A 27,859-nucleotide genomic window follows, 5' to 3' on the forward strand; every position below is an offset into this window, starting at 1 on the left:
CTGCAATCAGGCAACTGTGACGTGGTCACAATTATGCCAGCTCTTAATTTAAGATACATTTTTCACTTTTTCTTTTGCCATTGACAAACGTCCCTGCTGGCACGGTATTCGAGGGGTTAGCATGGCTGCTTCTGAGCAAGGAGGTCCAGGGTTCGAATCCAGCCAGGCCCCTTTCTGTGTGCAGTCTGCACTTTCTCCAGGGCCCTGTGTGGATTTCCTCTGTTCCCTGTGCTTGCCTTGCAGCTATATTTATTATTATTATTATTATTATTATTATTACAGAGACTAATTTCACATTGATGGACATTCAGTTCACATAACCGATATAATATTACATTCTGAATGTGAAATATTATTCATACGATTGAGGCTTTTTGGGGACAAGCATCTGATATGACACAGTGTCCTTTACTACACTGCTCTGCAGACTTTTCAAAAGGCTGAAAAAATCAAACGGCAGTTGGGATTCAAACGGCAGTTGGGATTCAAACGGCAGTTGGGATTCAAACGGAAGTTCTGCCTTCACACAAAGGCGTCTCACACAGATGCCGGTCTTCAGCGAGTCCTCCTTCATAATTTCAGTCATGAGAATGATGTGCTTATATTTAGATCATTTTGTTTTCATTAGTTGTGCAACTTTGATTCATTCATGAATTTCTTTTCGGGACCTCATTTCGCCTGACAGCAGGAGCAGATTGAAGCCTTGCAGAGGAGCGCAGTAATCCAGATGTCAAATGCAGTTATACTGCGGGATGGCGGGACGCAGGTAAACAAACGGGGAGTTATTCAGCGCTCCCCCGAGGGGCAGGGGGAAAATGGGAACTTTTTGTTTTGAGCTGAGAACACGGTTACGGTTGCCACCATCAGGGCCTGGACCCAATCCATTGCTGTGAGGCCCATCATAGGGGGCAGCCTGCAGCCTTGTGGCTACGGTACATGACTGGGACCTGGAAGGTTGGTGGTTCAAGCCCCGGTGTAGCCATGATAAGATCCACACAGCTGTTAGGCCTTTAGCCGCGCATTGCTGCAAGGGGGATTTTCCCCCGTCTAATCGACTGTAAGCCGATTTGGATAGAAGCATCAGCTGAATGTCTGGAATGTAATGTCATCCATCCACCACTGTGTGGCCCCTTAACTGACAGAGCCGTCCTGGGACCCTACCCAGAATTCAGCACATCCTGCCTACACTTGAGCTCCCAATGCCAGATGTTGTGTTCCGTCCTTGGGCATTTATTATAAATCTTTCTATTCCCACATCTGCCTCGCATCATGTGTTTACGTATCTCTATCTTTACGTATCTTTCTGTATTCTTTTCATAAATCGGTACTGTGTTTTGGACTGTTGGCCAATCGGTCGTGTCTGTCAGCCAACCATAAATAATCAGAGTCAGTTTGACTGACAGCCCCTTGGAGGGGGGAGGAGTCTCTGACCCCGGCCTCATGCTGTATTCTAGAGGAGCCAATCAGCATCCTCTGCTCAGCAGCTCTGACAGGAAGTGCCCGCTGGTGTGCCGTGCTCCACAGGTGACCTCTCCCCCTGCCACTTCCTGTTACCGCAGCCAGACCGACGTGGGCAATTAAGCCCAACAAATGTTTCACTGACCATTGATGTTCAGTAGGGAGGGGCTGGGGAGATGTGAGGGGGAATGGATTTTTTGGGGAGAAGTGAACAAAGAATTATTCAGGAAATTCTTTGGAAGAGAGACAAGCTGATCTGGAGGTTGGTTAAAAATAAAACACTGTTGATTTTCACACGTTCACACCTCCAGGGTAAAGGTCACACCTACTGAGGCCTAATGACTTGGCGTGATAACTCGAAGTGATAACTGTAAATATATTTATATATTTTTGCTTATTTTTAGAATGGCCTGTGGTTTGCTTTTTCTGTGGGTGGAGGGAGAGGGGAGGTTTTATGAATGTTGGAGAGGCAGCAGGATTGGTTTTGAGGAACCTGTTCAGTGTTAAAATCAGATCATGACTCGTGGAAAATCAGTCATCGCAGAACTTGGGAAGAAAAATATTTTTTCAACTTGAGATGCCAGTGTGGTACTGTGGGTACTTTATCAGCAGAGTCTCAGAAGACGTGCTGATTGTGTTTAAAATACACACGGCTTTCTCCTTTCTCCAGGGTATGGACCGCCACTCCAACGCCTGACTGCCACCGCGGACTCCTCACTTATTTATTCTTTCATTTATTTATTCGGGGTCGGGAAAGAAAAGTGTGGTTTGGTGGAAAAGAAATTCAACTTTGTAGAAACAGTTAGAGGACATAAATTGATGTATTGCTTTTCTCTCTGATGTTTTAGCCTGTTCTCTTCTGACTGTGTGTTCCTGTTCTCTTCTGGCTGTGTGTTTCTGTTCTCTTCTGGCTGTGTGTTTCTGTTCTCTTCTGGCTGTGTGTTTCTGTTCTCTTCTGTGTTTCCGTTCTCTTCTGACTGTGTGTTTCTGTTCTCTTCTGTGTTTCCGTTCTCTTCTGACTGTGTGTTTCTGTTATCTTCTGTCTGTGTTTCTGTTCTCTTCTGACTGTGTTTCTGTTCTCTTCTGACTGTGTTTCTGTTCTCTTCTGGCTGTGTGTTTCTGTTCTCTTCTGGCTGTGTGTTTCTGTTCTCTTCTGGCTGTGTGTTTCTGTTCTCTTCTGTGTTTCCGTTCTCTTCTGACTGTGTGTTTCTGTTCTCTTCTGTGTTTCCGTTCTCTTCTGACTGTGTGTTTCTGTTCTCTTCTGTGTTTCCGTTCTCTTCTGACTGTGTGTTTCTGTTATCTTCTGTCTGTGTTTCTGTTCTCTTCTGACTGTGTTTCTGTTCTCTTCTGGCTGTGTTTCTGTTCTCTTCTGGCTGTGTGTTTCTGTTCTCTTCTGGCTGTGCGTTTCTGTTCTCTTCTGACTGTGTTTATGTTCTCTTCTGGCTGTGTGTTTTTGTTCTCTTCTGTCTGTGTTTCTGTTCTCTTCTGACTGTGTTTCTGTTCTCTTCTCTCTCTGTGTTTCTGTTCTCTTCTGACTGTGTGTTTCTGTTCTCTTCTGGCTATGTGTTTCTGTTCTCTTCTGGCTGTGTGTTTCTGTTCTCTTCTGCTGTGTGTTTCTGTTCTCTTCTGGCTGTGTGTTTCTGTTCTTGTCTGGCTGTGTGTTTCTGTTCTCTTCTGCCTGTGTGATTCTGTTCTCTTCTGGCAGTGTGTTTCTGTTCTCTTCTCTCTGTGTGTTTCTGTTCTCTTCTGACAGTGTGTTTCTGTTCTCTTCTGACAGTGTGTTTCTGTTCTCGTCTGACAGTGTGTTTCTGTTCTCTTCTGACTGTGTGTTTCTGTTCTCTTCTCTCTCTGTGTTTCTGTTATCTTCTGACTGTGATTCTGTTCTCTTCTGACTGTGTGTTTCTGTTCTCTTCTGGCTGTGTGTTTCTGTTCTTGTCTGGCTGTGTGTTTCTGTTCTCTTCTGCCTGTGTGATTCTGTTCTCTTCTGGCAGTGTGTTTCTGTTCTCTTCTCTCTGTGTGTTTCTGTTCTCTTCTGACAGTGTGTTTCTGTTCTCTTCTGACAGTGTGTTTCTGTTCTCGTCTGACAGTGTGTTTCTGTTCTCTTCTGACTGTGTGTTGCTGTTCTCTTCTCTCTCTGTGTTTCTGTTATCTTCTGACTGTGATTCTGTTCTCTTCTGACTGTGTGTTTCTGTTCTCTTCTCTCTGTGTGTTATACAGCTCATGACAACCTCATTTCCCTTTGGGGATTCGATCAATAGCACATCATTTCGATACTATATTCATATATCAAACGAGGAATCACCTCTCGATGAAGGCATAACAGATGTTATATCGGACTGCTTTGATGAATAGGTACAAAGGAGCAAGAACAGCGCGGTGAAAATAGACAGTCTTCTGGGAGAAGCTGTAGCGTAGTCCTATTTTTCATTTGAGAATGATTTCAGGTGACCTTGGAACAAAGGCTTGGCTTTAGAATAGAAAGGACAAGCCTTCAAAATGGCCGCCATGCACTTGGGGGGGAAAAGGTGCCCAAACTAATGAATCTACGTCTGAATGAAAAAGTAGTGGCAGTGTTGGGCCCCAGGTACTGAAACCAAACAATAGTCCTCAGAATACCCAGGGCTGCCCTGGTGTCAGACCCAGCTATGCCCACTTCATCAGCCTGAAGATTGAGCTGGTCAAGCTGGTCATGAAGCTGGTCAAGCTGGGTATGAGCTGGTCAACCAGCATGACGAAGCTGGTCATAAAGCTGGTCTAGCTGGGTATGAGCTGGTCATAAAGCTGGTCTAGCTGGGTATGAGCTGGTCATAAAGCTGGTCTAGCTGGGTATGAGCTGGTCATAAAGCTGGTCTAGCTGGGTATGAGCTGGTCATAAAGCTGGTCTAGCTGGGTATGAGCTGGTCATAAAGCTGGTCTAGCTGGGTATGAGCTGGTCATAAAGCTGGTCTAGCTGGGTATGAGCTGCTCATAAAGTTGGTCAAGCTGGGTATGAGCTGGTCAACCAGCATGACGAAGCTGGTCATAAAGCTGGTCTAGCTGGGTATGAGCTGGTCAACCAGTTAGTGCTGGTAGCTTGTCTGAACTGGTCAATCAGCGACCAGCTGTTTCAAAACCTAGCTTGAGCTGTTTTTTTTCAGCAGAGCGTGCACAGGGTTTTTGTGCAGCCCCTAATAAAAAAAAATAACGGCAGTTGCAATATTTTTGACACTTATTCTTTTTCTCCTTACAGTACTATTGCAACTATAGTGCAGTTTCACTGCAGTCATGAAGTAGAACTGCATTGTATTGCCTTGTATTGCACCATAACCCCCCCTTCCAAACACGCGCGCACGCACACGTACCACGCACACACCCACCGGCTCATTTGTGCCTCTGTTCCGTCAGGCAGCGCGTCCCTGGCAGCTGAGGAGGCAGCAGAGTGTGTGGTGTGTTCAGGCTGAGGAGCTGTGCGTGGGGAGTGCAGGGGAGGCATTTCATTCAGCAAAGACACAAGCGCGCACATCTCTCTTTCGCTCCGGTGAATCGCGGCTTTGGCCCCTCCCGCGTCGGAAAGTCGACCGTCGCGCGGCGTTGGCTTTTAATGCAGCTCCACACAGCGTCTGCCGCCGGACAGATGGCAAACCTGCTTCTGTTAAACCGGTCGGGAAAATCGCACGCTCCGAACCGCTTATCGGCATTCCCGGCACAGAGCACAGCATTCCCAGCTGGCCTCACGTTAGTTTTATTTGAATTCCGCATGGCGGAACATTTAAGCCCTCGATTTTTCATTCACATGAAATATGAGGACGTGATCACATGACTCCCCTTCGGGGAGAGAGGAAAGGCAGATTCAGGATGGAACAGAGCCAGCCACGTGAGTACGTGTGTCTGCTGCGAAGCTCACGATGAGGCGTACCTCAGATAAAGACTTCTTTGCTGGTGACTGGTGGTGTCTTTTCTCAACGTTGGCTTATGGCCAAAACATGTTTGTTTTTTCACAGTGCAAACACCGGTTTTACCTCCCCAATGTACATGGTTGGACATTTCTACTTTTTGTTTGGCAACTGGCACAAAAAAAACAGCAAATAACAAAAGTCCACAAACATGGAGTGGGTTTACACTAATGGGATTTGTGAAGGAAGAAACCACTCGCACGTATTTGTGAGTCTGTAATGCTCATTAAATTCTGGTCCCAAGGGCCCTATTTACACCGCTAATTCTCCCTCATGGCCCTTCAGTTTCAATGACCTCTCGAAAACATGAGCAACAAGGATAAACACCGGAGATGTGACAGAAGCAGGCCACTGCAATTCAGGCTACAACCGATTCAGGGTCCGACCGCTGGAGGATTGTGCACATCAGTCCCATAAATGCTACTCTGTTCATCTGCAATATATCGATCACGCTATCAGGGATGTACGGTGAATATGCCAGGGCTGTGCAGAGACCTTTCGAGGGGTGGGTGAGTGACAAAAGGGCACACCAACTTCGAAAAACTGCTACTGCAACACCCAGTTATTGCACAGAATGTATTTCACCAGGATTAATTCATGAAAATGAATGGCAACAATAATAATCGGGGGCACTTGTACTCTCCCCACCTCGACCATGTACCCACCAACAAAGGTTGATGTTGTGCCACACCTGGTTTGGTCACAAAAGACCAATTTGAATACTTTCTCCTGCATTATTTATGCCCATCTGCGGCAGTGCTGCACTTTAGCACTGAATTTATTCTACTCAGCTCTGAGTAGACAATTGACCATTGGCCAATTTGAGTTGAATTCAAAAGAAAAAACTTCAATTATTTTAGCGAATTGTATACGTTTCCATACGTTGAGAGTTGAGGTCATTTTTTAAGATGAGTTTGTTCCTTGTGCCAATCGTTCTTCAGAATTGGCATTTTCTCACTCCATTGCGTGGGGCTTATGTGACTGCTGGATTTAAGGCTCATTACACTGAACATCACTGTATCTGCCATGAGCATCATGTCCCCAGCCCCCCCAACCCAAATTGGGTGTGATTGGAATGTTTTTTTTATTAGGGGCAGCCTGTAGCCTAGTGGATAAGGTACATGACTGTAGCCTAGTGGCCAACGTACATGACTGGCACCCAGAAGGCAGTTCAAACCCCGGTGTAGCCACGATAATATCTGTACAGCAGTTGCGCCCTTGAGCAAGGCCCTTAACCCCACAGGGGGGATTGTCCTCTGCCTAGTCTTATCATCTGTATGTCACTTCAAATAATAGGGCCCTCAAATACTCAGGGGCGCCCTCTGGCTGTTTGCAAATGAATGTCCTTGTTGAAACCACACGTCGTTGAAACCGCAGTTCACTTCACTTCACTGGTGGGCACTGCGTCGAGCATGTGCGTTTTTCTAGAGCGTATGCGTTTGTCTGGAGCGTGTGCGTTTGTCTAGAGCGTATGCGTTTGTCTGGAGCGTAGGCGTTTGTCTGGAGCGTGTGCGTTTGTCTGGAGCGTGTGCGTTTGTCTGGAGCGTGTGCGTTTGTCTGGAGCGTATGCGTTTGTCTGGAGCGTATGCGTTTGTCTGGAGCGTGTGCGTTTGTCTGGAGCGTATGCGTTTGTCTGGAGCGTAGGCGTTTGTCTGGAGCGTATGCGTTTGTCTGGAGCGTATGCGTTTGTCTGGAGCGTGTGCGTTTGTCTGGAGCGTATGCGTTTGTCTGGAGCGTAGGCGTTTGTCTGGAGCGTGTGCGTTTGTCTGGAGCGTATGCGTTTGTCTGGAGCGTGTGCGTTTGTCTGGAGCGTATGCGTTTGTCCAGTGTGGCAGGGCTTCACTGGCAGTCCTCGTCATCGTTAACTTCTTTAATGAACATCCAACCCACGCAGGAGCAGAGGATGGAGGCACGGGGGAAGACATTGCAGGCAGGCCCTTCTCTCTTCAGTGTCCAAGTATGATTTCATTAATCACTGACATGGGGCTTATTACCGGTGGCTACTCACGCAAATTAGCTCTTCAGATAAGTGATTTGATCGTTCATGAACCAGGCAGAAGTCTTGATACATGCTAATGATATTCAGAGGGAGAAACTGTATGTGTGTGACTTCAAAGGCATATTCACCTGCAGTTATTTTTAACACTTGACTTGTTTCTAAAGGGCTGATGATATTCTCACATTTGTTAACCTTGTTTGAAATGCTTCACATGCAGCTTAGTGCATGGGTTTATTGCCACAAATTCCCAAGGGCGTTTAGGTGCTGTGTGCAATGGTACATTGTGTGCTATGGTAAAGAGGTGACACAGGGTGCAGGGGGTAGAACTTTCTCCCTGTCAGTATGAAGGTCCTGGGTTTGAATCCCAACCTGGGCCTTTCTGGAGTTTGCATGCTCTCCCTGTGTCTGTGTGGAGTGTGCATGTTCTCCCCGTGTCTGTGTGGAGTTTGCATGTTCTCCCCGTGTCTGCATGGAGTTTGCATGTTCTCCCCGTGTCTGTGTGGAGTTTGCATGTTCTCCCTGTGTGTGTGTAGGTTTCCTCTGGGTACTCTGGTTTCCTCCCACTGTCCAAAAGCGTCCAGGTCAGGTTAATTGCCCCTAGGTATGAGTGTGTGAGTGAATGGTGTGTGTATGTGTATGTGTGTAGGTATGAGTGTGTGAGTGAATGGTGTGTGTGTGTGTGTGTGTGTGTATGAGTGTGTGAGTGAATGATGTGTGTGTGTGGATGTGTATGTGTGTAGGTATGAGTGTGTGAGTGAATGGTGTGTGTGTGTGTGTGTGTGTGTCTGTATGAGTGTGTGAGTGAATGGTGTGTGTGTATGTGTATGTGTGTAGGTATGAGTGTGTGAGTGAATGGTGTGTGTGTATGAGTATGTGAGTGAATGGTGTGTGTGTATGTGTATGTGTGTAGGTATGAGTGTGTGAGTGAATGGTGTGTGTGCCCTGTGATGGGTTGACAAACTGTCCACGGTGTATTCCTGCCACTCACCCAATGCATGCTGGGATAGGCTCCAGCACAAACTGGGAATAAGCGGATATGGATGGATGGATGGATTACGATGATACATTTTGAGAATTGCTCTCGCACAAAAAAGGAAATGCACTGTTCTGCCATCGGCTGGAAACGAGTGAGACACAGTGCTCTGTCGCCATCTTGTGTTGAAGTTGTGTATTTTCAGTTTGTGGAATTTACCTGACAGAATTGATGGAAAATCAGATTATGTTATCACCTCTGTGTGTGTCTGTGAGAAATGTACAATAAATCATTTCAAGTAACAAGAGCAAAATAGAAAATAAAAATAAAAACTTCTCCAAGCCTGAAGCCGAAGGCACTCATGTACATTAATAAAAGGTATGGTGTTCTGTGTGACTTATTTTGTTCAAATAAATTATGCATATTTCTATCATTATACTCTACAGTGATGCCAATATATGTTGCCTGTGCATACAAGATCAAGTCACTGCAAAATTTACATACAGTACTTAACATTAATAATAATAACATAAATAATTAAGTTTATCCCATCATAATGTTCGCATGGTTTTAAACGGGTTTTTTTAAGAGTAACATTACACCGTCACCTCAACATACTGGTTAATAATAAGTGTCATAATAATACCATCGGATTTTTTGTATTGCGTTCGTTTGTAAACAGTTATATTAATTTCGTTGTTTTTCGGCATTGTCCGTCAGTGTTCGATTCCCTTCGTGGATAGACCAGACCGGCGAACTACACGCCCCTTCTCGGGGGTAAGTATAACATTGCAGGAATACGATATTTTACCTAAATTAGCTATATCTTTTGACAACAAAATCCGATGTTTTTTTACTTGGCGCAGGTGCAGATAGCAACTGGCGCAAGTGTCAAAGAAAACTCTCGTTCTCAAAAACTACTCATCGTAAAAATGTCAACTTGCATGGAAATGCTCAAAATACTTTCAGCTTGTCGGACACATAATTGATTTAGTTATCAAAAGATAAAGCTAATTTAGGTAAAATATCCTTTTCCCCCAATTCTTACCCCCGAGAAGGGGCGTGACTACGGCTGTGACGTGTGGCCGGTCTGGTCTCAATTCTAGAACGAGGTCGGGTATGTTCGGCATGTTTCGACTCTTTCGGTAACCGTTAGTGTGTTTGAAATCTTCAGGCCTGGAAACTACACTCCAGTCTGGAAACTGTTCTGGAAACTAACTTAGAGAGGAACTGAAGAGAAGAGTGCAACAACCGACAGGTAGAGAGGAGTTTGATAACGGAATGACGGTGCTACAGGAACCTGTCCAGGTAAATATGGAAACTACATATCGGTATAGAAAGAATGTTGCCATGTATAGTTTAGCTGCGTCTTTTGTGGGAACCGAAACTCTTGACTTCGCTGCCGTAATGGGCCGGTTCAGTACTCCTACACCGTGGCCTGAAAACAAACGGTGGAGGCCTCGATGGCTTGTTAGCTAGTTAGCTTCGGCAAGACCGAATATTTGGCTATAACTTCCTTGCTAATTTGATCAATGGACAGTTTTCAGGTGAACATGTGGTTGATGGTCTAGCTTACTCTCCGGTTACCAAGGAAAGGCGAGCTGACTTGTTTGTTTTTGGGGGTGGTGACGCTAATTTGAAGAAGCTAGCCGTAGCTTGCTAACGTTACCAGGCTTGCATGCTATCTTGCTAATATGGGTGGTAGAAAAGCGGGATTTTGCATGAGAAATGAAAATAAACTTACTGGTGCAGGTTAAACCATGCGTGTGTAAGTAAAGTCATAACTAGCAAGCTTTTTGACTTGGGAAAGCAGGTAGTTGTTTAACGTTAGCCTATGCAAGGCTAGCCATTATACCTGCAGTCAGAGTTAGCTGGCTAGTGGGCTAGCCTAGTTGGCTAACTTTACCTGACCAAATAATTGTGATTTTAGTGTAGTTATGGGAGGCAGCTATATACATAGGTGCCATAAAATAAATTTGATGAGTTGCATTCGCTTTCTACCTATCTGGGGGAACTGCCAGCTTGCTTGTTAACGTTAAGCGAAATATAGTGCTTACTTCAAATGGTTTGCTAACTGACTTGACGTTTGGCTAACTGGAGTACCAAATTGACACTCGCTAACTGGCCTAGACGTTCTATTTAAAACTATTTTTGCAATTAGACAGGCGACTGTCCGTGCCCATAGCGTAAAGTTAGCTGGCGACCTGCTGATTCACGCACGGAATTATGCATTCCAGACGCATGTACAATGTGATGTTATGCAGCCAGCGTCATAGTAAACTAAACCTGGATAATGCACGGTCATTTTCCTGTTGTTGACAAATGGGTAGCTATGCTGCACGTTTTCTTAACGTTACTGAACAAGGCTTGTCATTTTGCTGCAGATTTCACTTGCAGACGGTGTATTCAACAGACAGTGTCATGCTAGCTACAAATCATCACCAACTAACGACACGGCGCTCAGTGTTTCCACGTTGATTTGATTATGTTTTTCTCCGACCATCTCGATAAACGGTAAAATCTGAAACCGGTATTTGGCGCAGGATGCCAAAAAGGTTGGATCCCTTTTTGCACAAAGTAGCTCGATGGTCGTATGATCAGGAGAAGTTGTCACCACCATAAATACGCGAATCAGTCCTCGACCAAAAGAAATTCAGGCAGTGGCCATGTTGTTGTTTCGTTTGCAGGCTGCTGTTTGGCACGCGCTTAACCACTACGCCTACCTGGACGCAGTCTTTCTGGCGGAGAGACTCTACGCCGAAGGTAAAGACATGCATCATTACGACGAAAACCCAACAACTCGACCGTCACTATTACACTTTAATATTGGCAGCTTTTAGACAAGAACACGGTTCAGAATGAAGAAGTTCACCTTGGATATATGCCTGAACGATTCTGTTCCACCCTGGCGCTGTTGGTTTACATCTATTCCGAGGTTAATTCTCCCTGGGACACGTTAAGAAGGGTGTGGAAATGTATTTATTGGATGCTGGATGTTGAGACTTGCCAACTACTGGAGGTACTCAAGGGCATCCGTCTGGCTGAACTGCTTAACAGCTGTGTTGCTACAAACCTTTTTGTTGAGAAAATAACCGGATGTAAGGCCTTCAGTGGCTGAAGAGGATGACTCCTTACTGTATGCTTGTTGGGACACAAGGGTTCGGTGTTGACCTGGGTCAAATACATTATTGTTTTGGATTGAAATACTCCTCTTAGCTTTATTGAGCTTGTCTGGTGTATTGTCTGGTGCAAATTCGACCTTCTGGTCCTCTTGGCTGGCTCAGTTGTGGCAGGCAAGATAAATCGAGCACAGAAAAGTATTTGAATCCAAAGCCAAATACGCATTTAACCCAGGTCTGGTTCACTGTGACGGGTAGTTGGAACTGAATGGAAGAATGTATGTTGAATCTTCCGGATAGCAATGCATGAACTCACATGGACGTGGAACTGGCCCCATGCTGCACGTGAGCACTCACCTCTGCCTTGCTATAAAGTGACATAACTTTATGTTACTTTATAGCAAGGGGGCGGCCTGTAGCGGAGTGGTTAAGGTAAATGACTGGGACACGCGAGGTCAGTGGTTCTAATCCCAGTGTAGCCACAATAGCCGCTGGGCCCTTGAGCAAGGCCCTTAACCCTACATTGCTCCAGGGGAGGATTGTCTCCTGCTTAGTCGAAGCAACTGTACGTCGCTCTGGATAAGAGCGTCTGCCAAATACCAATAATGTAATGTAATGTAATGTAACATGCGGTATTTGGATGGCTCGTAAGGCAGAGGAGTTGGACCTGACTGCCCACCCCATTGAGGACGACCAATCGTAGGCGGAAAGGGGGCAGGTTTTTGAGTTAGCCCGACACCCTGTTTTAACTCATTTATTAATCGAGCTCTTCAGTCAAGACCTTGAGGAGCAGAATCAGGTGTTGCAGTGCTGGGCTAAAACACAAACCCACGCCCACTCCGCCCCTTTTGGGCTGAGATGAGGCGCTGCTGCTCTATGCCAAGCCGCATACTGCAGGGTTAATGGTGTGGAGAAAGCGACCTTCAACTAGTTTTAAAAAAATATGTAAAAAAAGAAAAAAAACAACAACAAAAAAAAAACTCAAGTGTTAATGTTGCTCTTTTTGCACAGACCTGTCATGACTGGAGGAGTAGATGTATAATAACATTACATAACATAACGTGACATAACGTACTGGCGAGAACAGGCCATTCAGCAACACAACGTGCGCCATTTTCCCACCACTGAAGTACCTGCTGCTTCATTTACCTAAAAGCTAGATGGCATCTCCCAACGCTCCGGGCCAGGCCTTTAAAACCCTGCCGTGCTTTAATATGTCATTCCTGACATATCGTGCGAAAATGAAGTGATTACATTCCGAGCATTTATCAAACAATGCACGTCTACGGTCGATCTCCAGACCGACACGTGAACATGCCAGAATGGGGAGGCACTGTTGACTGCAGGTATTTCTGTATGAATCCCGGTCCTCCGGGGGGACTGTTAAAGGCCTGAGGAATGATGGGAATGTGTAGGTGTGCTCGCAGAAACCAAAACACACGTTCTTACACCTCCTTCCTGTGTTCAGTCTGCCGCAGGGCTAGTTTCTGTGTCAGACTGGGGACTGGGAGTATTAATTACGACGTGATATGAAACTGATGAGGGCCCTGTTTCACGAAGCAGGATGACAGAGTTAGCTGGATAACTGCACCGAGTAAAACCCGGAATAGCCCTCTCTACTTCAGTACATTTTCCAGAGCGTTCCGGGTTTTTCTCTGTGCAGTTATCCAGCTAACTCAGCCTTTATGGATCAGGCCCCTGGCCTCCAAGGTGCATTTCATGTGCAATAACGCCTTATCCCTGGGAACTCTCTTCTTGTGATAGTGACTTTATTTTCAGTGTTGCCGTGAAATTGCACCACTTTTTTTCAGGTGTTACCTGCTGCCATGTTTTTACTGTTGTGTAATTCTTTGATTTTCATGAACTCAATGCCTGTTACTGGCCCCTTTTGTACTTTGCTTGGATGCCAAATGCAGATGAGTTGAGCATCACCGTGCTGCAACCCGTCTGTCTTACGAAGCTCCCCTTTCTCTCTAAAGCCTGCTTTATACTTCGTCCCACGAATAGGAATGCGCCTTTTCAGTGTTTTCAGGGTATGGCTAAATGTTAAATATATATTTTTAACCAGTGAAATATCTATTTTTAGGTTACAATAATAATAATAATAATAATAATAATAATTAAAAGAATAATAATTCCTTGCATTTATATAGCACTTTTCTCAATTAAATCAGGGGATGATTAGGTGGCAGGTTGAGAGAGCCCGGTTTGGAATTTAGCCAGGACACTGGGGAACCCCCTGCTCTTTGAAGACTCATTTCACTGCTTTCCTTGGAGTAATTGATTTGTGAAAAAAGTGAATAATGTTACAATTGTGCCAATTCTCCCTTGCTGTTGTCCAAGGACGCAAGCTTCCGTTTTAATTGTACAATTGATTTAGGTATTCAACTCCCAGCTACGGTTCACAATCAAAACTGTTGCTTGGGCTGGTTAGGACCCATATTTGTCTCGAGAGCTGGCAAACTCAACTTGTTAAACACTTGGAAGCGTAATTCTCTCCCCTAAAAATCCATCTTATGCTGTTTTTTTTAAATTTTATTTTGTTTCAAAGGCAATGAAAACAGGAGTGACCTTTCTGATTCTAATCAGATCTGAGAGGGCCAGCTGCGTGTTTGGCCGTGTGCCTTGTCTATGCTGTGAGCTTGCTGCACAGCTGTTTCAGTTTCCCGTCCGTCAGCATGTCAGTCACGTAGCCTAGCCTATGCCACTGCTGTAGGGGAGCTCAGTCGTTGGTGGAAAAAGCACCTTTACTGACAGAAAGAAGGTTGGATTTTACCTTCCCAACTTTATTTTCACTGTAGCCTGTTCCTTCTCAAGCTGCTCTGTAATGATCTTGCACACCTGGTATATTCTGGCTCTACCAATGCCATCTGCAGTATATGATATCAGCAGGTATTTTCTGTCTATGATATTGGGCCCTTTCTTTGGTAAGTGTTTGGCATTGATTTAGCGCCTTCATCCAATTTACATAGGCATTTATACAGCGCCTTTATCCAAAGCGCTGCACAATCGATGCTTCTCATTCGCCCATTCACACACTCGCACACCTGCCATGCAAGGCACCGACCAGCTTTTAGGGGTTAGGCGTCCTGCTCGGGGACACTTCAACACACCCGCGGCGGAATCGAACGGACTTGCCGGGCGACTGTTCTTGCGGCCTGGGCCAATGTCGCCCCCTTTGGGCAGCCAGTGAAATGCCTCTTGCTGAATCGGTGGCGCTGGCCCGTTGACTCTGCAGCGGCCTCATGTTGTTCTCCGTTTTCCTTTTTTTCCCCACAGTGCACTCGGAGGAGGCGCTCTTCCTGTTGGCCACATGCTACTACCGGTCGGGCAAGGCCTACAAGGCCTACCGGCTGCTGAAGGGGCACAGCTGCACCACCCCGCAGTGCCGATACCTGCTGGCCAAATGCTGCGTGGACCTCAGCAAGTACGAGCCGCCGTCCGCCCCCCTTCCAGAACGTTCCACGGCCGTCGGCACAGGGCGGCGTTTCACCCAGCGCCATCCCCCCCGGGCTAGCTGGAATAACCCTTAGAGTGTATAGTTCATAGAAAAGGAGACGCCGATAGAGACCAGTGAGGAAAACGTCCACCGCACCGGGGCAGCTCCCTGCTCCTGCTCATTTGTGTCCTTGGGTCACATGCCTGGTCACATGACGTACCTCGGCGGATGAACCAATGACAAACACTTGAGCAGTTGTCAACACAACTAGATTTTACGTCAGAGCATTCCTATACATCTGTATCTTTGTTTGTGTGCTAGTGGGGAAAAAATTGGACCTTGGGGGGGAAAGTAAAATACATAAATGTATGTAGTATAGATTGAACATCAGGATATGAGCGTAAATATTTTTAATTAGCTGTCAAACATTAGTGGTGTCCAGTGGGACAATAGGCTTTTTGGGTGAAAATATAGGTGCGGCTAGGGGGCGACTTCATATCAATTGGCGAAACTAGTCGCTCGAAAGCTGGCCCCTTGGTCAACTGTTTTTACCTCAGTCCATGTTCCAGTTTTGGAAGGGGTCCAGGTTTTACTTGGTGAATTTATCTCAGTTATTCTGCTTAATGTGAATATCTACAGGGCTGCCATTGTAGGGGCATTTGCTCCTGAAAATCGATGTGTGCATACTGGAAGGATGATTTAGTCGCACATCTACTAATTGGGATGCATTGCTGTGCTCCTTTGGAAACAATGTGTAGAGACCTGCCCTACAATCTACGCATTTATTTCATGTGAAATGTTTGAAGTTGGCTGGTTTTATGTAGAGATTGTTTATTGCCGAACTGCACTGCAGCCTGCCACATAAGGACAGAAGCGTACTCTATTTTGGCATTTGCAAATTCTTGGTATGCTCTGATTTGGTTGGTTTTATTTCTTTCCATTTAGAATGATTGTTTTTGGGGGGTATTATAGGGGGTTACATGGCAGGTCAGTGGGGCCGTTCTGCAGTTGTGTGTGTCCGTTGCAGGCTGGCAGAGGGGGAGCAGATCCTCACTGGAGGCGTCCTGAACAAGCAGAAGAGCCAAGACGACATCGTCTCTGAGTTCGGGGACACGGCCTGCTTCACTCTGGCACTGCTGGGGCAGATATACTGGTACGGGCATGTCGGGTATCAATAACAGACCTGGGGCAGATATACTGGTACGGGCAAGTCGGGTATCAATAACAGACCTGGGGCAGATATACTGGTACGGGCAAGTCGGGTATCAATAACAGACCTGGGGCAGATATACTGGTACGGGCATGTCGGGTATCAATAACAGACCTGGGGCAGATATACTGGTACGGGCATGTCGGGTATCAATAACAGACCTGGGGCAGATATACTGGTACGGGCATGTCGTGTATCAATTACAGACCTGGGGCAGATATACTGGTACGGGCATGTCGTGTATCAATTACAGACCTGGGGCAGATAGGTACTCAACACCGTGTATCAATAACAGATATATATAATATACTTATTATATTGTAGTTATAGTTGCCAAAACTGGGTTTTCAAGGATCCCTTTCACCCCAAATCCAGATTAAATGTCAGAATTTAATTTGCCGGAGAGTTTATTTTTGATTCGTTCGTCTTAAGTTTGTAGTAGCTGTTCATTGGTGGATGTTTAATCGCACGTTCTTTCTCCCCTGGAGCAGCAAGACGGATCGTTTGGCCAAAGGTTCCGAATGTTACCAAAAGAGCCTGAGTCTGAATCCCTTTCTCTGGTCACCCTTCGAGTCCCTCTGTCAGATCGGTGAGTCCCTCTTCTCTCTTCTCTTTCCTCATTACGAAGTATTAGATATCCTATATGAGAACAGACTCAGCGCCCCCTCCAGGACTGGAGTTAAACCTGCAGACACTGCGGCCCTCCAGGACTGGAGTTAAACCTGCAGACACTGCGGCCCTCCAGGACTGGAGTTAAACCTGCAGACACTGCGGCCCTCCAGAACTGGAGTTAAACCTGCAGACACTGTTAGACAGACAGCCCTGTCTTCGTTCTCCTGACCGTAACCAGCCCTCTTGGGGATGGCGTGAGCGCCCAGCGTTGTGACCCAGGCTGTTCTGTCTCCCGCAGGCGAGAAGCCCGACCCGGAGCAGACGTTTAAGCTGACCTCCCTGCAGAACTTCAGCGCCAGCGTCAGCCAGCAAACAGCCGGCCTCACCCACACGCCCAGCCACGCACCCCACCGACAGGTGGACACAGTGCTCATGGAGACCCCGCAAGACACTTTAGTACGTCCCGCCCTGCTTCATAAGACTGTAGCACAACACTTTAGTACGTCTCACCCTGCTTCATAAGACTGTAGCACAACACTTTAGTACGTCTCACCCTGCTTCATAAGACTGTAGCACAACACTTTAGTATGTCTCACCCTGCTTCATAAGACTGTAGAACAACACTTTAGTACGTCTCACCCTGCTTCATAAGACTGAAGAACAACACTTTAGTACGTCTCACCCTGCTTCATAAGACTGAAGAACAACACTTTAGTACGTCTCACCCTGCTTCATAAGACTGTAGAACAACTCTTTAGTCCGTCCCTATTCTGCTTCATAAGACTGTGGCATGACATTTTTGTTTGGGTCACGTGTTGCAGTATGACCTCTGACCTGTAATGCAGTGCTGTCCGTTCCCATCACTGCTCAGCAGGCCAGTGTTTGTGCCGTTTCCCATTCTCACCGTTCTGTGTCACTGTTAATGTGTTCCTAATCACCAACAACCCCCCACCCACTTTTTCCGCATGGCAGGAGTTGAACAGACTCAACGTAGAATCCTCAAACTCCAAGTACTCGTCACTGAACTTGGACTCCTCGGTGTCCTACATCGACTCCTCCGTCATCTCCCCCGACTCCGTGTCCCTGGGTACCGGCAGCTTCCTGCAGTCCAAGCAGACGCAGAACAAGCCAAAGATCGGCCGCAGTCTGCTGGGGGGCCCGGCCGCCCTGAGCCCCCTCACCCCGAGGTACGCAGGGTCACCCCGAGGTAGGCAGGGTCACCCCGAGGTACGCAGGGTCACCCCGAGGTACGCAGGGTCACCCCGAGGTACGCAGGGTCACCCCGAGGTACGCAGGGTCACCCCGAGGTTCGTAGGGTCACCCCGAGGTACGCAGGGTCACCCCGAGGTACGCAGGGTCACCCCGAGGTACGCAGGGTCACCCCTTGTTTATTAAACCCCCTGTTTATTATATTTCTCCCCTTTCGCCCCATCCCATGAAGCATTCATCGAGGGGGACCGTTGAGAGGTTGAGGTTGAGGAGGGTGAGGTGGGGTTGAGTGTGAGGGTTAGGTTGAGTGTGAGTGTGAGGGTGAGGTTGAGGTGGGGTTCAGGTTGAGTGTGAGGGTGAGGTTGAGGTGAGGTTCAGGTTGAGTGTGAGGTTGAGTGTGAGGGTGAGGTTCAGGCTGAGGTGGGGTGTTTCGGGGGGAACTTCACGCGCCTCTCGGGAGGGATTGTGACGTCTCTCTCTCTCTCTCTCCGCTGCAGTTTTGGCGTCCTGCCACTGGAGCCCAGCCCGGGAGACTCGTCCTTCCTGCAGAACTTCACACACAGCGGGTCGGGGATGGACCCTCCCCCTTCTGCCATCTCACCAAAGAAGGTCTTTAACGCGCCCCTTCAAACGCCTCATATTTACGCTGTTATACTGTTTGTCACGAACAGGAGTGTTCAGCCGCTTCACCGCAGCTGCGTGTACAACATTGCAGTTTGACATTTACAGGACTGTTCTGAATAAAAGCCTCTTCTAAATGAATCGTATGCATTGCTGATTTTAGTTTGGTAACACAAGTAACATCTTGTATATCCGCCTGAACAAATGTCCTGCGAATAACCTCCTTCCCCAGACTGTCGCCCGCATCAGCCAAGCCGGAACAAAGTCAGTGTTTACACAGAGTGGGAACAGCAGAGAAGTCCTGCCCATACATTTCAACCAGTCCCAGACCACTGCCCCGCAAACCAGGTTAGTGCCCACAGTGTGTCCCCACAAACCAGGTTAGTGCGCACAGTGTGTCCCCACAAAGTCCCCACAAGTGTCCACAGTGTGTCCCCACAAACCAGGTTAGTGCCCAGTGTGTCCCCACAAACCAGGTTAGTGCCCACAGTGTGTCCCCACAAAGTCCCCACAAGTGTCCACAGTGTGTCCCCACAAACCAGGTTAGTGCCCAGTGTGTCCCCACAAACCAGGTTACTGCTCACAGTGTGTCTGTGTCCCCACAAACCAGGTTAGTGCCGACAGTGCGTATAAAGGATAGCTGTAAATAATGTTTTTATTATTTAGTACAGTGTTGGCTCTGTCAGCAGGCGTACTCTTTCTGCAGAAATAGAGACCTAGGATTGGATCTCGTGTGTGAAGCGTTTTCCTGACTGCTTTGCCTCCTCATTAAGGCGAGGGTGGGTTTGTCCTTCTCAACCCAACAGCACCACACCACAGGTGCTGAGTCCCACCATCGCCACGCCGCCCAACGTGCAGCCCAGGAGGAGCTCCCGGCTCTTCACCAGCGCCAGCTCGACTGCCAAGGTCCGTTTCAGCCAGGCTTCCCATCTTACAGGCCCCTACTGCCCTTACTAGGGGTTTAAAGGCCCCTACTGCCCTCACACGGGGTATAAAGGCCCCTACTGCCCTCACACGGGGTATAAAGGCCCCTACTGCCCTCACACGGGGTATAAAGGCCCCTACTGCCCTCACACGGGGTATAAAGGCCCCTACTGCCCTCACACGGGGTATAAAGGCCCCGACTGCCCTCACACGGGGTATAAAGGCCCCGACTGCCCTCACACGGGGTATAAAGGCCCCTACTGCCCTCACACGGGGTATAAACGCCCCTACTGCCCTCACACGGGGTATAAAGGCCCCGACTGCCCTCACACGGGGTATAAAGGCCCCTACTGCCCCCGTTTACATTACATTACATTACATTATTGGCATTTGGCAGACGCTCTTATCCAGAGCGACGTACAACAAAGTGCATACCCATAACCAGGGATAAGTTCGCTGAAAGACCCTAGAGGTAAGTACAATTTCAACTGCTACCTGTACAACAAAGGTAAGGACAAGGGCCATTTTTTTTTTTTTTTTTTTTTTTTTTTTTGAACAAACAAACAAAAAAAACAAACAGAGCAAAAGTCACCAAAGTTAACTATCCAAACACTAGGGGCCTTTAAACACCGTTTAAAGGCCCCTACTGCCCTCACACAGGGGTTAAAGGCCCACTCGCATATTGTTACTGTCTTCCTGTCACCTTGCACCTTTCGATTTCTGTTCCAGACTGAGTCAGTGAAAGTGTGCATGTTTTAGGGTCTAACTTCTATTTTTCGGAGCTGTTTGCAAAATGTTTTTGCATATTTTTGCATAATTGTCTGGTGGGGTTAGGCATTCGAGTCACACATGCGCTAAAGCGTGATTTATGCTATTCTCGCACAACATTTTCAACACGTGTTGCGTGGCAAAAATGACACTTTCGACAAAAGTGTCGTACTTTGTCCCACGGTGTGATTGGCCAGTTTACAAGTGGCGCAAAATCTTCAGGGGTTTATATTCTCGTTACCATAGAGACAACAGAACCCCTCCCACAGGCATTTGCCAAAGTATAAACACACCGCCTTTTTTTTATTTTATTTTCCACGCACGACACTTGTGGAAAGTGCCGTTGGACAGAAGTGAGAATCAGGCCTGAACAACATGTCCCCCCCCCCCCCCCCCCCCCCCCGCAGGAAAACAGCAAGAAGCTGAAGATGAAGTTTCCCACCAAGATCCCCAACCGAAAGACCAAGACGAAGAGCAGCAAAGGGGGCATAACGCCGGCCAACATGAACGACACCTTCGAGATCCTGAAGCTGGAGTGCTCCATGAGCGAGGGCAAGGGCTGCGTGCTGGCGCCCCAGCACCAGGCCCTGTCCCTGCAGAAGGCCGCCGCCGGTAGGGCTCTGCCGCGGGGAACCCGGCTTCCACATTTCACACTGCACGGGTAACGGGGCGGCCTGTAGCCTAGCGGCTAAGGTACATGACTGTAGCCTAGCGGCTAAGGTACATGACTGTAGCCTAGCGGCTAAGGTACATGACTGTAGCCTAGTGGCTAAGGTACATGACTGGGGCGGCCTGTAGTCTAGTGGCTAAGGTACATGACTATAGCCTGTAGTCTAGTGGCTAAGGTACATGACTGTAGCCTAGTGGCTAAGGTACATGACTGGGGCGGCCTGTAGTCTAGTGGCTAAGGTACATGACTGTAGCCTAGTGGCTAAGGTACATGACTGGGGCGGCCTGTAGTCTAGTGGCTAAGGTACATGACTGTAGCCTAGTGGCTAAGGTACATGACTGGGGCGGCCTGTAGTCTAGTGGCTAAGGTACATGACTGTAGCCTAGTGGCTAAGGTACATGACTGGGGCGGCCTGTAGTCTAGTGGCTAAGGTACATGACTGTAGCCTAGTGGCTAAGGTACATGACTGGGGCAGCCTGTAGCCTTGCGGCTAATGTACATGACTGGGGCGGCCTGTAGCCTTGCAGCTAATGTACATGACTGGGGCGGCCTGTAGCCTTGCGGCTAATGTACATGACTGGGGCGGCCTGTAGCCTTGCAGCTAATGTACATGACTGGGGCGGCCTGTAGCCTAGTGGCTAAGGTACATGACTGGGGCGGCCTGTAGCCTTGCGGCTAATGTACATGACTGGGGCGGCCTGTAGCCTTGCGGCTAATGTACATGACTGGGGCGGCCTGTAGCCTTGCAGCTAATGTACATGACTGGGGCGGCCTGTAGCCTAGTGGCTAAGGTACATGACTGGGGCAGCCTGTAGCCTAGTGGCTAAGGTACATGACTGGGGCGGCCTGTAGTCTAGTGGCTAAGGTACATGACTGTAGCCTAGTGGCTAAGGTACATGACTGGGGCGGCCTGTAGTCTAGTGGCTAAGGTACATGACTGTAGCCTAGTGGCTAAGGTACATGACTGGGGCAGCCTGTAGCCTAGCGGCTAAGGTGCATGACTGGGGCAGCCTGTAGCCTAGTGGCTAAGGTACATGACTGGGGCAGCCTGTAGCCTAGTGGCTAAGGTACATGACTGGGGCGGCCTGTAGTCTAGTGGCTAAGGTACATGACTGTAGCCTAGTGGCTAAGGTACATGACTGGGGCGGCCTGTAGTCTAGTGGCTAAGGTACATGACTGTAGCCTAGTGGCTAAGGTGCATGACTGGGGCAGCCTGTAGCCTAGCGGCTAAGGTGCATGACTGGGGCCCAGAAGCCCTGGTGTAGCCATGATGAGATCCACACAGCTGTTGGGCCCTTGAGCAAGGGGTAGATAAAAGGGATGAAAGCGTCAGCTAAATGGCAATATAAATTATTTTATAATTATTACATTACAGTCATGAATGGTTTATCAGGCAGCTGTGTTCTCTGCCTGACTGAACACTCACTCTCTCTCCTCCTCTCCTCCTCTCTCCTCTCTCCCCTCCTCTCAGACGGGCTGATGAGCCTGATGAGAGATATTGGGAGGGGATATGTGGCTCTCTGCTCCTACAACTGTAAAGAAGCCATCTCCATCCTGAGCCAGCTGCCGTCTCACCACTACAACACCGGCTGGGTGCTGGTGCAGATCGCCCGGGCACACTTTGAGCTGGCCGACTACACGCGGGTACTGAGCGCCTTTACGTCTGCATTACGCTGCATTACGCTACATTACATTACATTACGCTGCATTACATTACATTACGCTGCATTACATTACATTACGCTACATTACATTACATTACTGTACATTATCCAGAGCCACAACAAAGTTCACCCATAACCAGGGAGCAGTGCGCTGAAACGCCCTTGAGGGAAGTACAGTTTCAAGAGCTAAAGATACAATACAATACAATACATTACATTACATTACATTACATTACATTACATTAATGCCATTTGGCAGACGCTCTTATCCAGAGCGACGTACAGTTGATTAGACTAAGCAGGAGACAATCCTCCCCTGGAGCAATGCAGGGTTAAGGGCCTTGCTCCAGGGCCCAACGGCTGTGCTGATCTTATTGTGGGTACACTGGGATTAGAACCACCAACCTTGCATGTCCCAGTCATTCATCTTAACCACTACGCTACAGGCCGCTCCTACATACAACAAAGATAAACGTATAGTCCTTTGTCAGATTAATCTACATCTATAAACAAAGGAAACAAAACACAAAATAATAATCTACACTTATGTATGTAGAACAGGAAACTGCTTACATAGCCAAACAAAAACAATAATGTTGTGTGAGTGTGTGTGAGAGAGAATGGGTTCATTCTAAAGACGCTCTATAATGGCAGTCCATTTACTGTTAAAAAGAAGTACAATTTTGGCATATATTTTTAAATTGGAGCCAACATGGCTGCAAAAAAGTCATTAGCATTGGGTGGAATCTTCTGGTAATCTTATTCGGGGTGTGGGATGTGACCCTCTCCTCCTCCTGGTCGGGGTGTGGGATGCGACTCTCTCCTTTTCCTCCCCCTCCTCCTCCTCCCCCCCCCCCCCTCCTCCTCCCCCCCCCCCCCTCCTCCTCCTCCTCCTCCCCCCCCCCTCCTCCTCCTCCTCCTCCTCCTCCTCCTCCTCCTCCTCCTCCTCCTCCTACTCCTGGGGGTGTGGGCTGTGACCCTCTCCTCCTCCTGGTCTGGGCGTGGGCTGTGACCCTCTCCTCTTCCTGGTCTGGGCGTGGGATGCGACCCTCTCCTGGTCGAGGTGTGGGATGCGCCCCTCTCCTCCTCCTGGTCGGGGCGTGGGATGCGCCCCTCTCCTCCTCCTGGTCGGGGTGTGGGATGCGCCCCTCTCCTCCTCCTGGTCTGGGTGTGGGATGCGCCCCTCTCCTCCTCCTGGTCTGGGTGTGGGATGCGCCCCTCTCCTCCTCCTGGTCTGGGTGTGGGATGCGCCCCTCTCCTCCTCCTGGTCTGGGTGTGGGATGCGACCCTCTCCTGGTCGGGGTGTGGGATGCGACCCTCTCCTCCTCCTGGTCGGGGCGTGGGATGCGACCCTCTCCTGGTCGGGGCGTGGGATGCGACCCTCTCCTGGTCGGGGCGTGGGATGCGACCCTCTCCTGGTCGGGGCGTGGGATGCGGGATGTGGGATGTGCCCCTCCTCCTCCGGGATGTGGGATGTGCCCCTCCTCCTCCTCCTCCTCCTCCTCCTCCTCCTGGTCTGGGTGTGGGATGCGACCCTCTCCTGGTCGGGGCGTGGGATGCGACCCTCTCCTGGTCGGGGCGTGGGATGCGGGATGTGGGATGTGCCCCTCCTCCTCCGGGATGTGGGATGTGCCCCTCCTCCTCCGGGATGTGGGATGTGCCCCTCCTCCTCCTCCTCCTCCTCCTGGTCTGGGTGTGGGATGCGACCCTCTCCTGGTCAGGCGTGGGATGCGACCCTCTCCTGGTCGGGGCGTGGGATGTGACCCCTCGTCCGCGTCTCTTGCAGGCGGAGCAGATCTTCTCGGAGGTGCGGCGCATGGAGAGCTACAGGGTGGAGGGGATGGAGATCTACTCCACCTCGCTGTGGCACCTGCAGAAGGACGTCGCTCTGTCCGTCCTGTCCAAGGACCTCACGGACATGGACAAGAACTCGCCTGAGGTAAGCCCCGGTGTGGTCATACTGAGGTCCGTGCAGCTGTGGGGCCTTGGAGCCAAGGCCCTTACCCCACATTCCTCCATTCTGTTGTGGTAAGTACTTTTACAGTTCAGCGCAAGCTCTCCTGCCCTGGTTGGTCTGGCTGGGTGTGGCACGTCTTTTTCATGTCTTACATTTTTACATCAATACCCAGGCAAGTGTTCATACACACAGACCATGTAAAATGTGTCTTCTCTGCTGATGCTGAGAAGCGGTCTGATCTAGTCTGATCCGGTCTGATCCGATCCGGTCTGAGATCCGGTCTGATCCGGTCTGATCCGGTCTGATCCGGTCTGATCCGGTCTGGTCCACAGGCCTGGTGCGCGGCGGGAAACTGCTTCAGCCTGCAGCGGGAGCACGACATCGCCATCAAGTTCTTCCAGCGGGCCATCCAGGTGGACCCCAGCTTCGCCTACGCCTACACCCTGCTGGGCCACGAGTTCGTGCTGACCGAGGAGCTGGAGAAGGCCCTGGCCTGCTTCAGAAACGCCATCCGCGTGGGCACGCGCCACTACAACGCCTGGTGAGCCCCCTCACCGCAAAAGCCCCATCACTCGGTCTCAGCCGAGTATTTAAGCAGAGTGCAGCATTCATTCCGCTAAGCGCTCGTGTTTCCGCTTCTCTCCCTGCAGGTATGGCCTTGGGATGATCTATTTCAAACAGGAGAAGTTCAACCTGGCGGAGATCCACTTCAAAAAAGCCCTCAGCATCAACCACCAGAGTTCTGTCCTGCTCTGTCACATCGGGGTGGTGAGTCCCCAGAGACGGAACGGGGAAAAGCCGGAATTTTACACCTGATTGTGGGAATGTTCATTCCCATTCATGCATCCCAGTTCAATTCAGTTCAGTTTTATTTGTGTCGAGCTTTTCGCTGCAGACCGTCCCAAAGGCGCTTTGCATAGTAACAGAAGGGAGGAAAAATGTGAAATATCAGCCCTGAGCCCCCAAATAGCGTATGAGGTAAACGACTCCCTAGTGGGGAGTAAAACCCTCAAACAGTGAGGAGAAAAAAAAAAACTCCAGCTCACTCGGTAATCCTGCTTTGTGAAATACACCGCATGTCAAATTGCATGTTTTGTTGATGGCTGACCAAAATTGGCTGAGTAAAGAGAAGCTAACAACAACCTCTGCAGAATTCAGAATTACCCATTTCAGAATTTCAAGGCCCGATTACTTTTCGACTTGCTGAATTTAACATACAAAAAAAATCAAATGAAATAAAATGAAATAAATTGCCGCGCTGGTCCATTAATACCCTTTCTTTGGCCCTCAGGTGCAGCATGCACTGAAGAAGTCTGACCACGCGTTGGAAACGCTGAACAAAGCCATCGACATCGACCCCAGAAACCCGCTATGCAAGTTCCACCGGGCCTCGATTCTCTTCGCCAAGGAGAAGTACAAGGTCAGTGCCCGTTCTCGGACGTAGCGGTCTACGATTTCACCGCAAACTCTTTTCAGAAGGGCTTCTCTCTGTGCTGCTCGTGGTGAAGTTATGAGCGCGCTCTTCCCTCCCCTACAGGCGGCTCTACAAGAGCTCGAAGAGCTGAAACAAATCGTGCCCAAAGAGTCGCTCGTTTACTTTTTAATAGGAAAGGTAAGCCCTTTCATTTCATCGCTTTTGCACTACTGAGGATAGGTGTGTTGTAGCTCTTCATTGCCATGGGCTTCAGTGAGTTTAGTCACAAAGGCTAAGGCCTGGTGGGTGGATGGTGACTGACTGCTTTGCAATGGCTCCCCTCAGGTGTATAAGAAGCTGGGCCAGACGCACTTAGCCCTGATGAACTTCTCCTGGGCCATGGACCTGGACCCCAAAGGGGTAAACAATCAGATTAAAGAGGCCATCGACAAGCGGTACCTCCCTGATGACGATGTTAATGCTGATGTCTACCGTTACGATTCAGGTACGCACGCACGCACAAGCGCATGCTAACGTTTTTCTGTTGTGTGATGCTATGATGCTAACGCTCTTCTGCTGCATGAGGCTATGATGCTAACGCTCTTCTGTTGCGTTAGGCTATGATGCTATAATGCTAACGCTCTTCTGTTGCGTGAGGCTACGATGCTAACGCTCTTCTGCTGCGTGAGGCTACGATGCTAACGCTCTTCTGCTGCGTGAGGCTACGATGCTAACGCTCTTCTGCTGCGTGAGGCTACGATGCTAACGCTCTTCTGCTGCGCGAGGCTACGATGCTAATGCTCTTCTGCTGCGTGTCCCTGAACAGTGGAGGCGGAGGAGTCCCAGGAGAGCAGCATGACGGACTCGGAGGATGCGCAGCTCCACACGGCCGAGAGCGGAGACGAGGTCTTTTTACTGTAAACCACATCTGCCTGGAGTCAGAGGCCCCAGGCGACGAGGAGAAAGAAAAAAAAAAAACGAACTGCTGCTAATTACAGTACCTCCAAACTTCTTTCATGACCATCGGCCATTTTTGTTTTTTGTTGTTGTTTTTGTTCCACCGTGCCTCAGTGACTACTGAGCTCCTCCGTGGTTCTCTTATCTCTCACCCTTAACACGTGCCAGTGGATGGAGAGCCCCACAAAACCCCCGTTGCCGCTCTCTCTGGACTTCAGTCTTTTCAGCACCCGGACCTCAGAGGGGGACAGTTGCTGCCATTTTAGCAGGCACACGACGTTCCCCTCAGGTTTGGACGCTGCACTTGTACAGCGAAAGCCATTTAAGGTCCAAGTGTTTGTTTTTGTTTTTTTTTTGTTTTTTCTTTTGTGTAGGAACCCAAACCCCTTTTTTGATTGCCCCTTTTCGACCATTTCCGTATGACATTAGCTAATGTGAATCTGGTGAGGAAGAGAAGCAGACTTTCAAGCACATTTCCTCCCACTTCAGATGTGTATGCCAGTGTACTGACGAGTCACCTAAGGTTCAGGATGCTCCGGAGAGATTCCTAAACCTCCCTGGCTTCAAATCCAGCAAGTCTGTCTCTGTTATAAAAAAACAGTAAAATGCAGTATTTAACTATTGTTTTGGAAGTGCCCTTCTTGAAGATAAAAAGACCTGTGATTTAAAAACAAAAAACCGTTGTGTGCACTGTTCCTTTAAGACACAATCTTTTGACTTATGGAATAATGTTTTGTTTTTACCATACTCTGTAATCAATGAACTTAATAAAGAAATAAAGATATGAGCCATCTTTTTGTTTCAAGTCAAATTAATGTGTGCAGTTGTCTCTCTTAAAATTCGGCAGAATATTTGTGAACAGAACCTTTGAAATTGCTCATACTACAATTAAATAATGCTACAAAAAGTAACGTTTGTCAAAGTAATATCACT

General features: G+C 48.5%; 1 protein-coding gene across 4 annotated transcripts; it reads left to right on the forward strand.

The window, feature by feature from the left end:
• The first annotated feature begins 9,465 nt into the window (after positions 1-9,465).
• On the forward strand, positions 9,466-27,719 carry cdc27 (cell division cycle 27). 4 transcript variants are annotated; one of them, XM_061223750.1, is made up of 19 exons: positions 9,466-9,670; positions 11,050-11,125; positions 14,761-14,908; positions 15,948-16,073; positions 16,619-16,719; positions 17,041-17,198; positions 17,715-17,929; positions 18,449-18,560; positions 18,805-18,920; positions 19,346-19,478; positions 20,672-20,876; positions 22,406-22,578; positions 24,385-24,537; positions 24,888-25,096; positions 25,206-25,323; positions 25,847-25,975; positions 26,093-26,167; positions 26,315-26,474; positions 26,796-27,719. In XM_061223750.1, the coding sequence occupies exons 1-19, from the start codon at positions 9,644-9,646 to the stop codon at positions 26,888-26,890; spliced, it is 2,529 nt and encodes an 842-aa protein (XP_061079734.1). In that variant the 5' UTR covers positions 9,466-9,643; the 3' UTR covers positions 26,891-27,719. The 4 variants fall into 4 exon arrangements, with proteins under 4 accessions (XP_061079734.1, XP_061079736.1, XP_061079735.1 ...); XM_061223752.1 differs by having other exon boundaries at positions 19,379-19,478; XM_061223751.1 differs by having other exon boundaries at positions 16,622-16,719.
• The last annotated feature ends 140 nt before the right edge of the window (positions 27,720-27,859 follow it).

Source organism: Conger conger, chromosome 16 (genome assembly GCF_963514075.1).
Source record: "Conger conger chromosome 16, fConCon1.1, whole genome shotgun sequence".
NCBI classification, from domain to species: domain Eukaryota; kingdom Metazoa; phylum Chordata; class Actinopteri; order Anguilliformes; family Congridae; genus Conger; species Conger conger.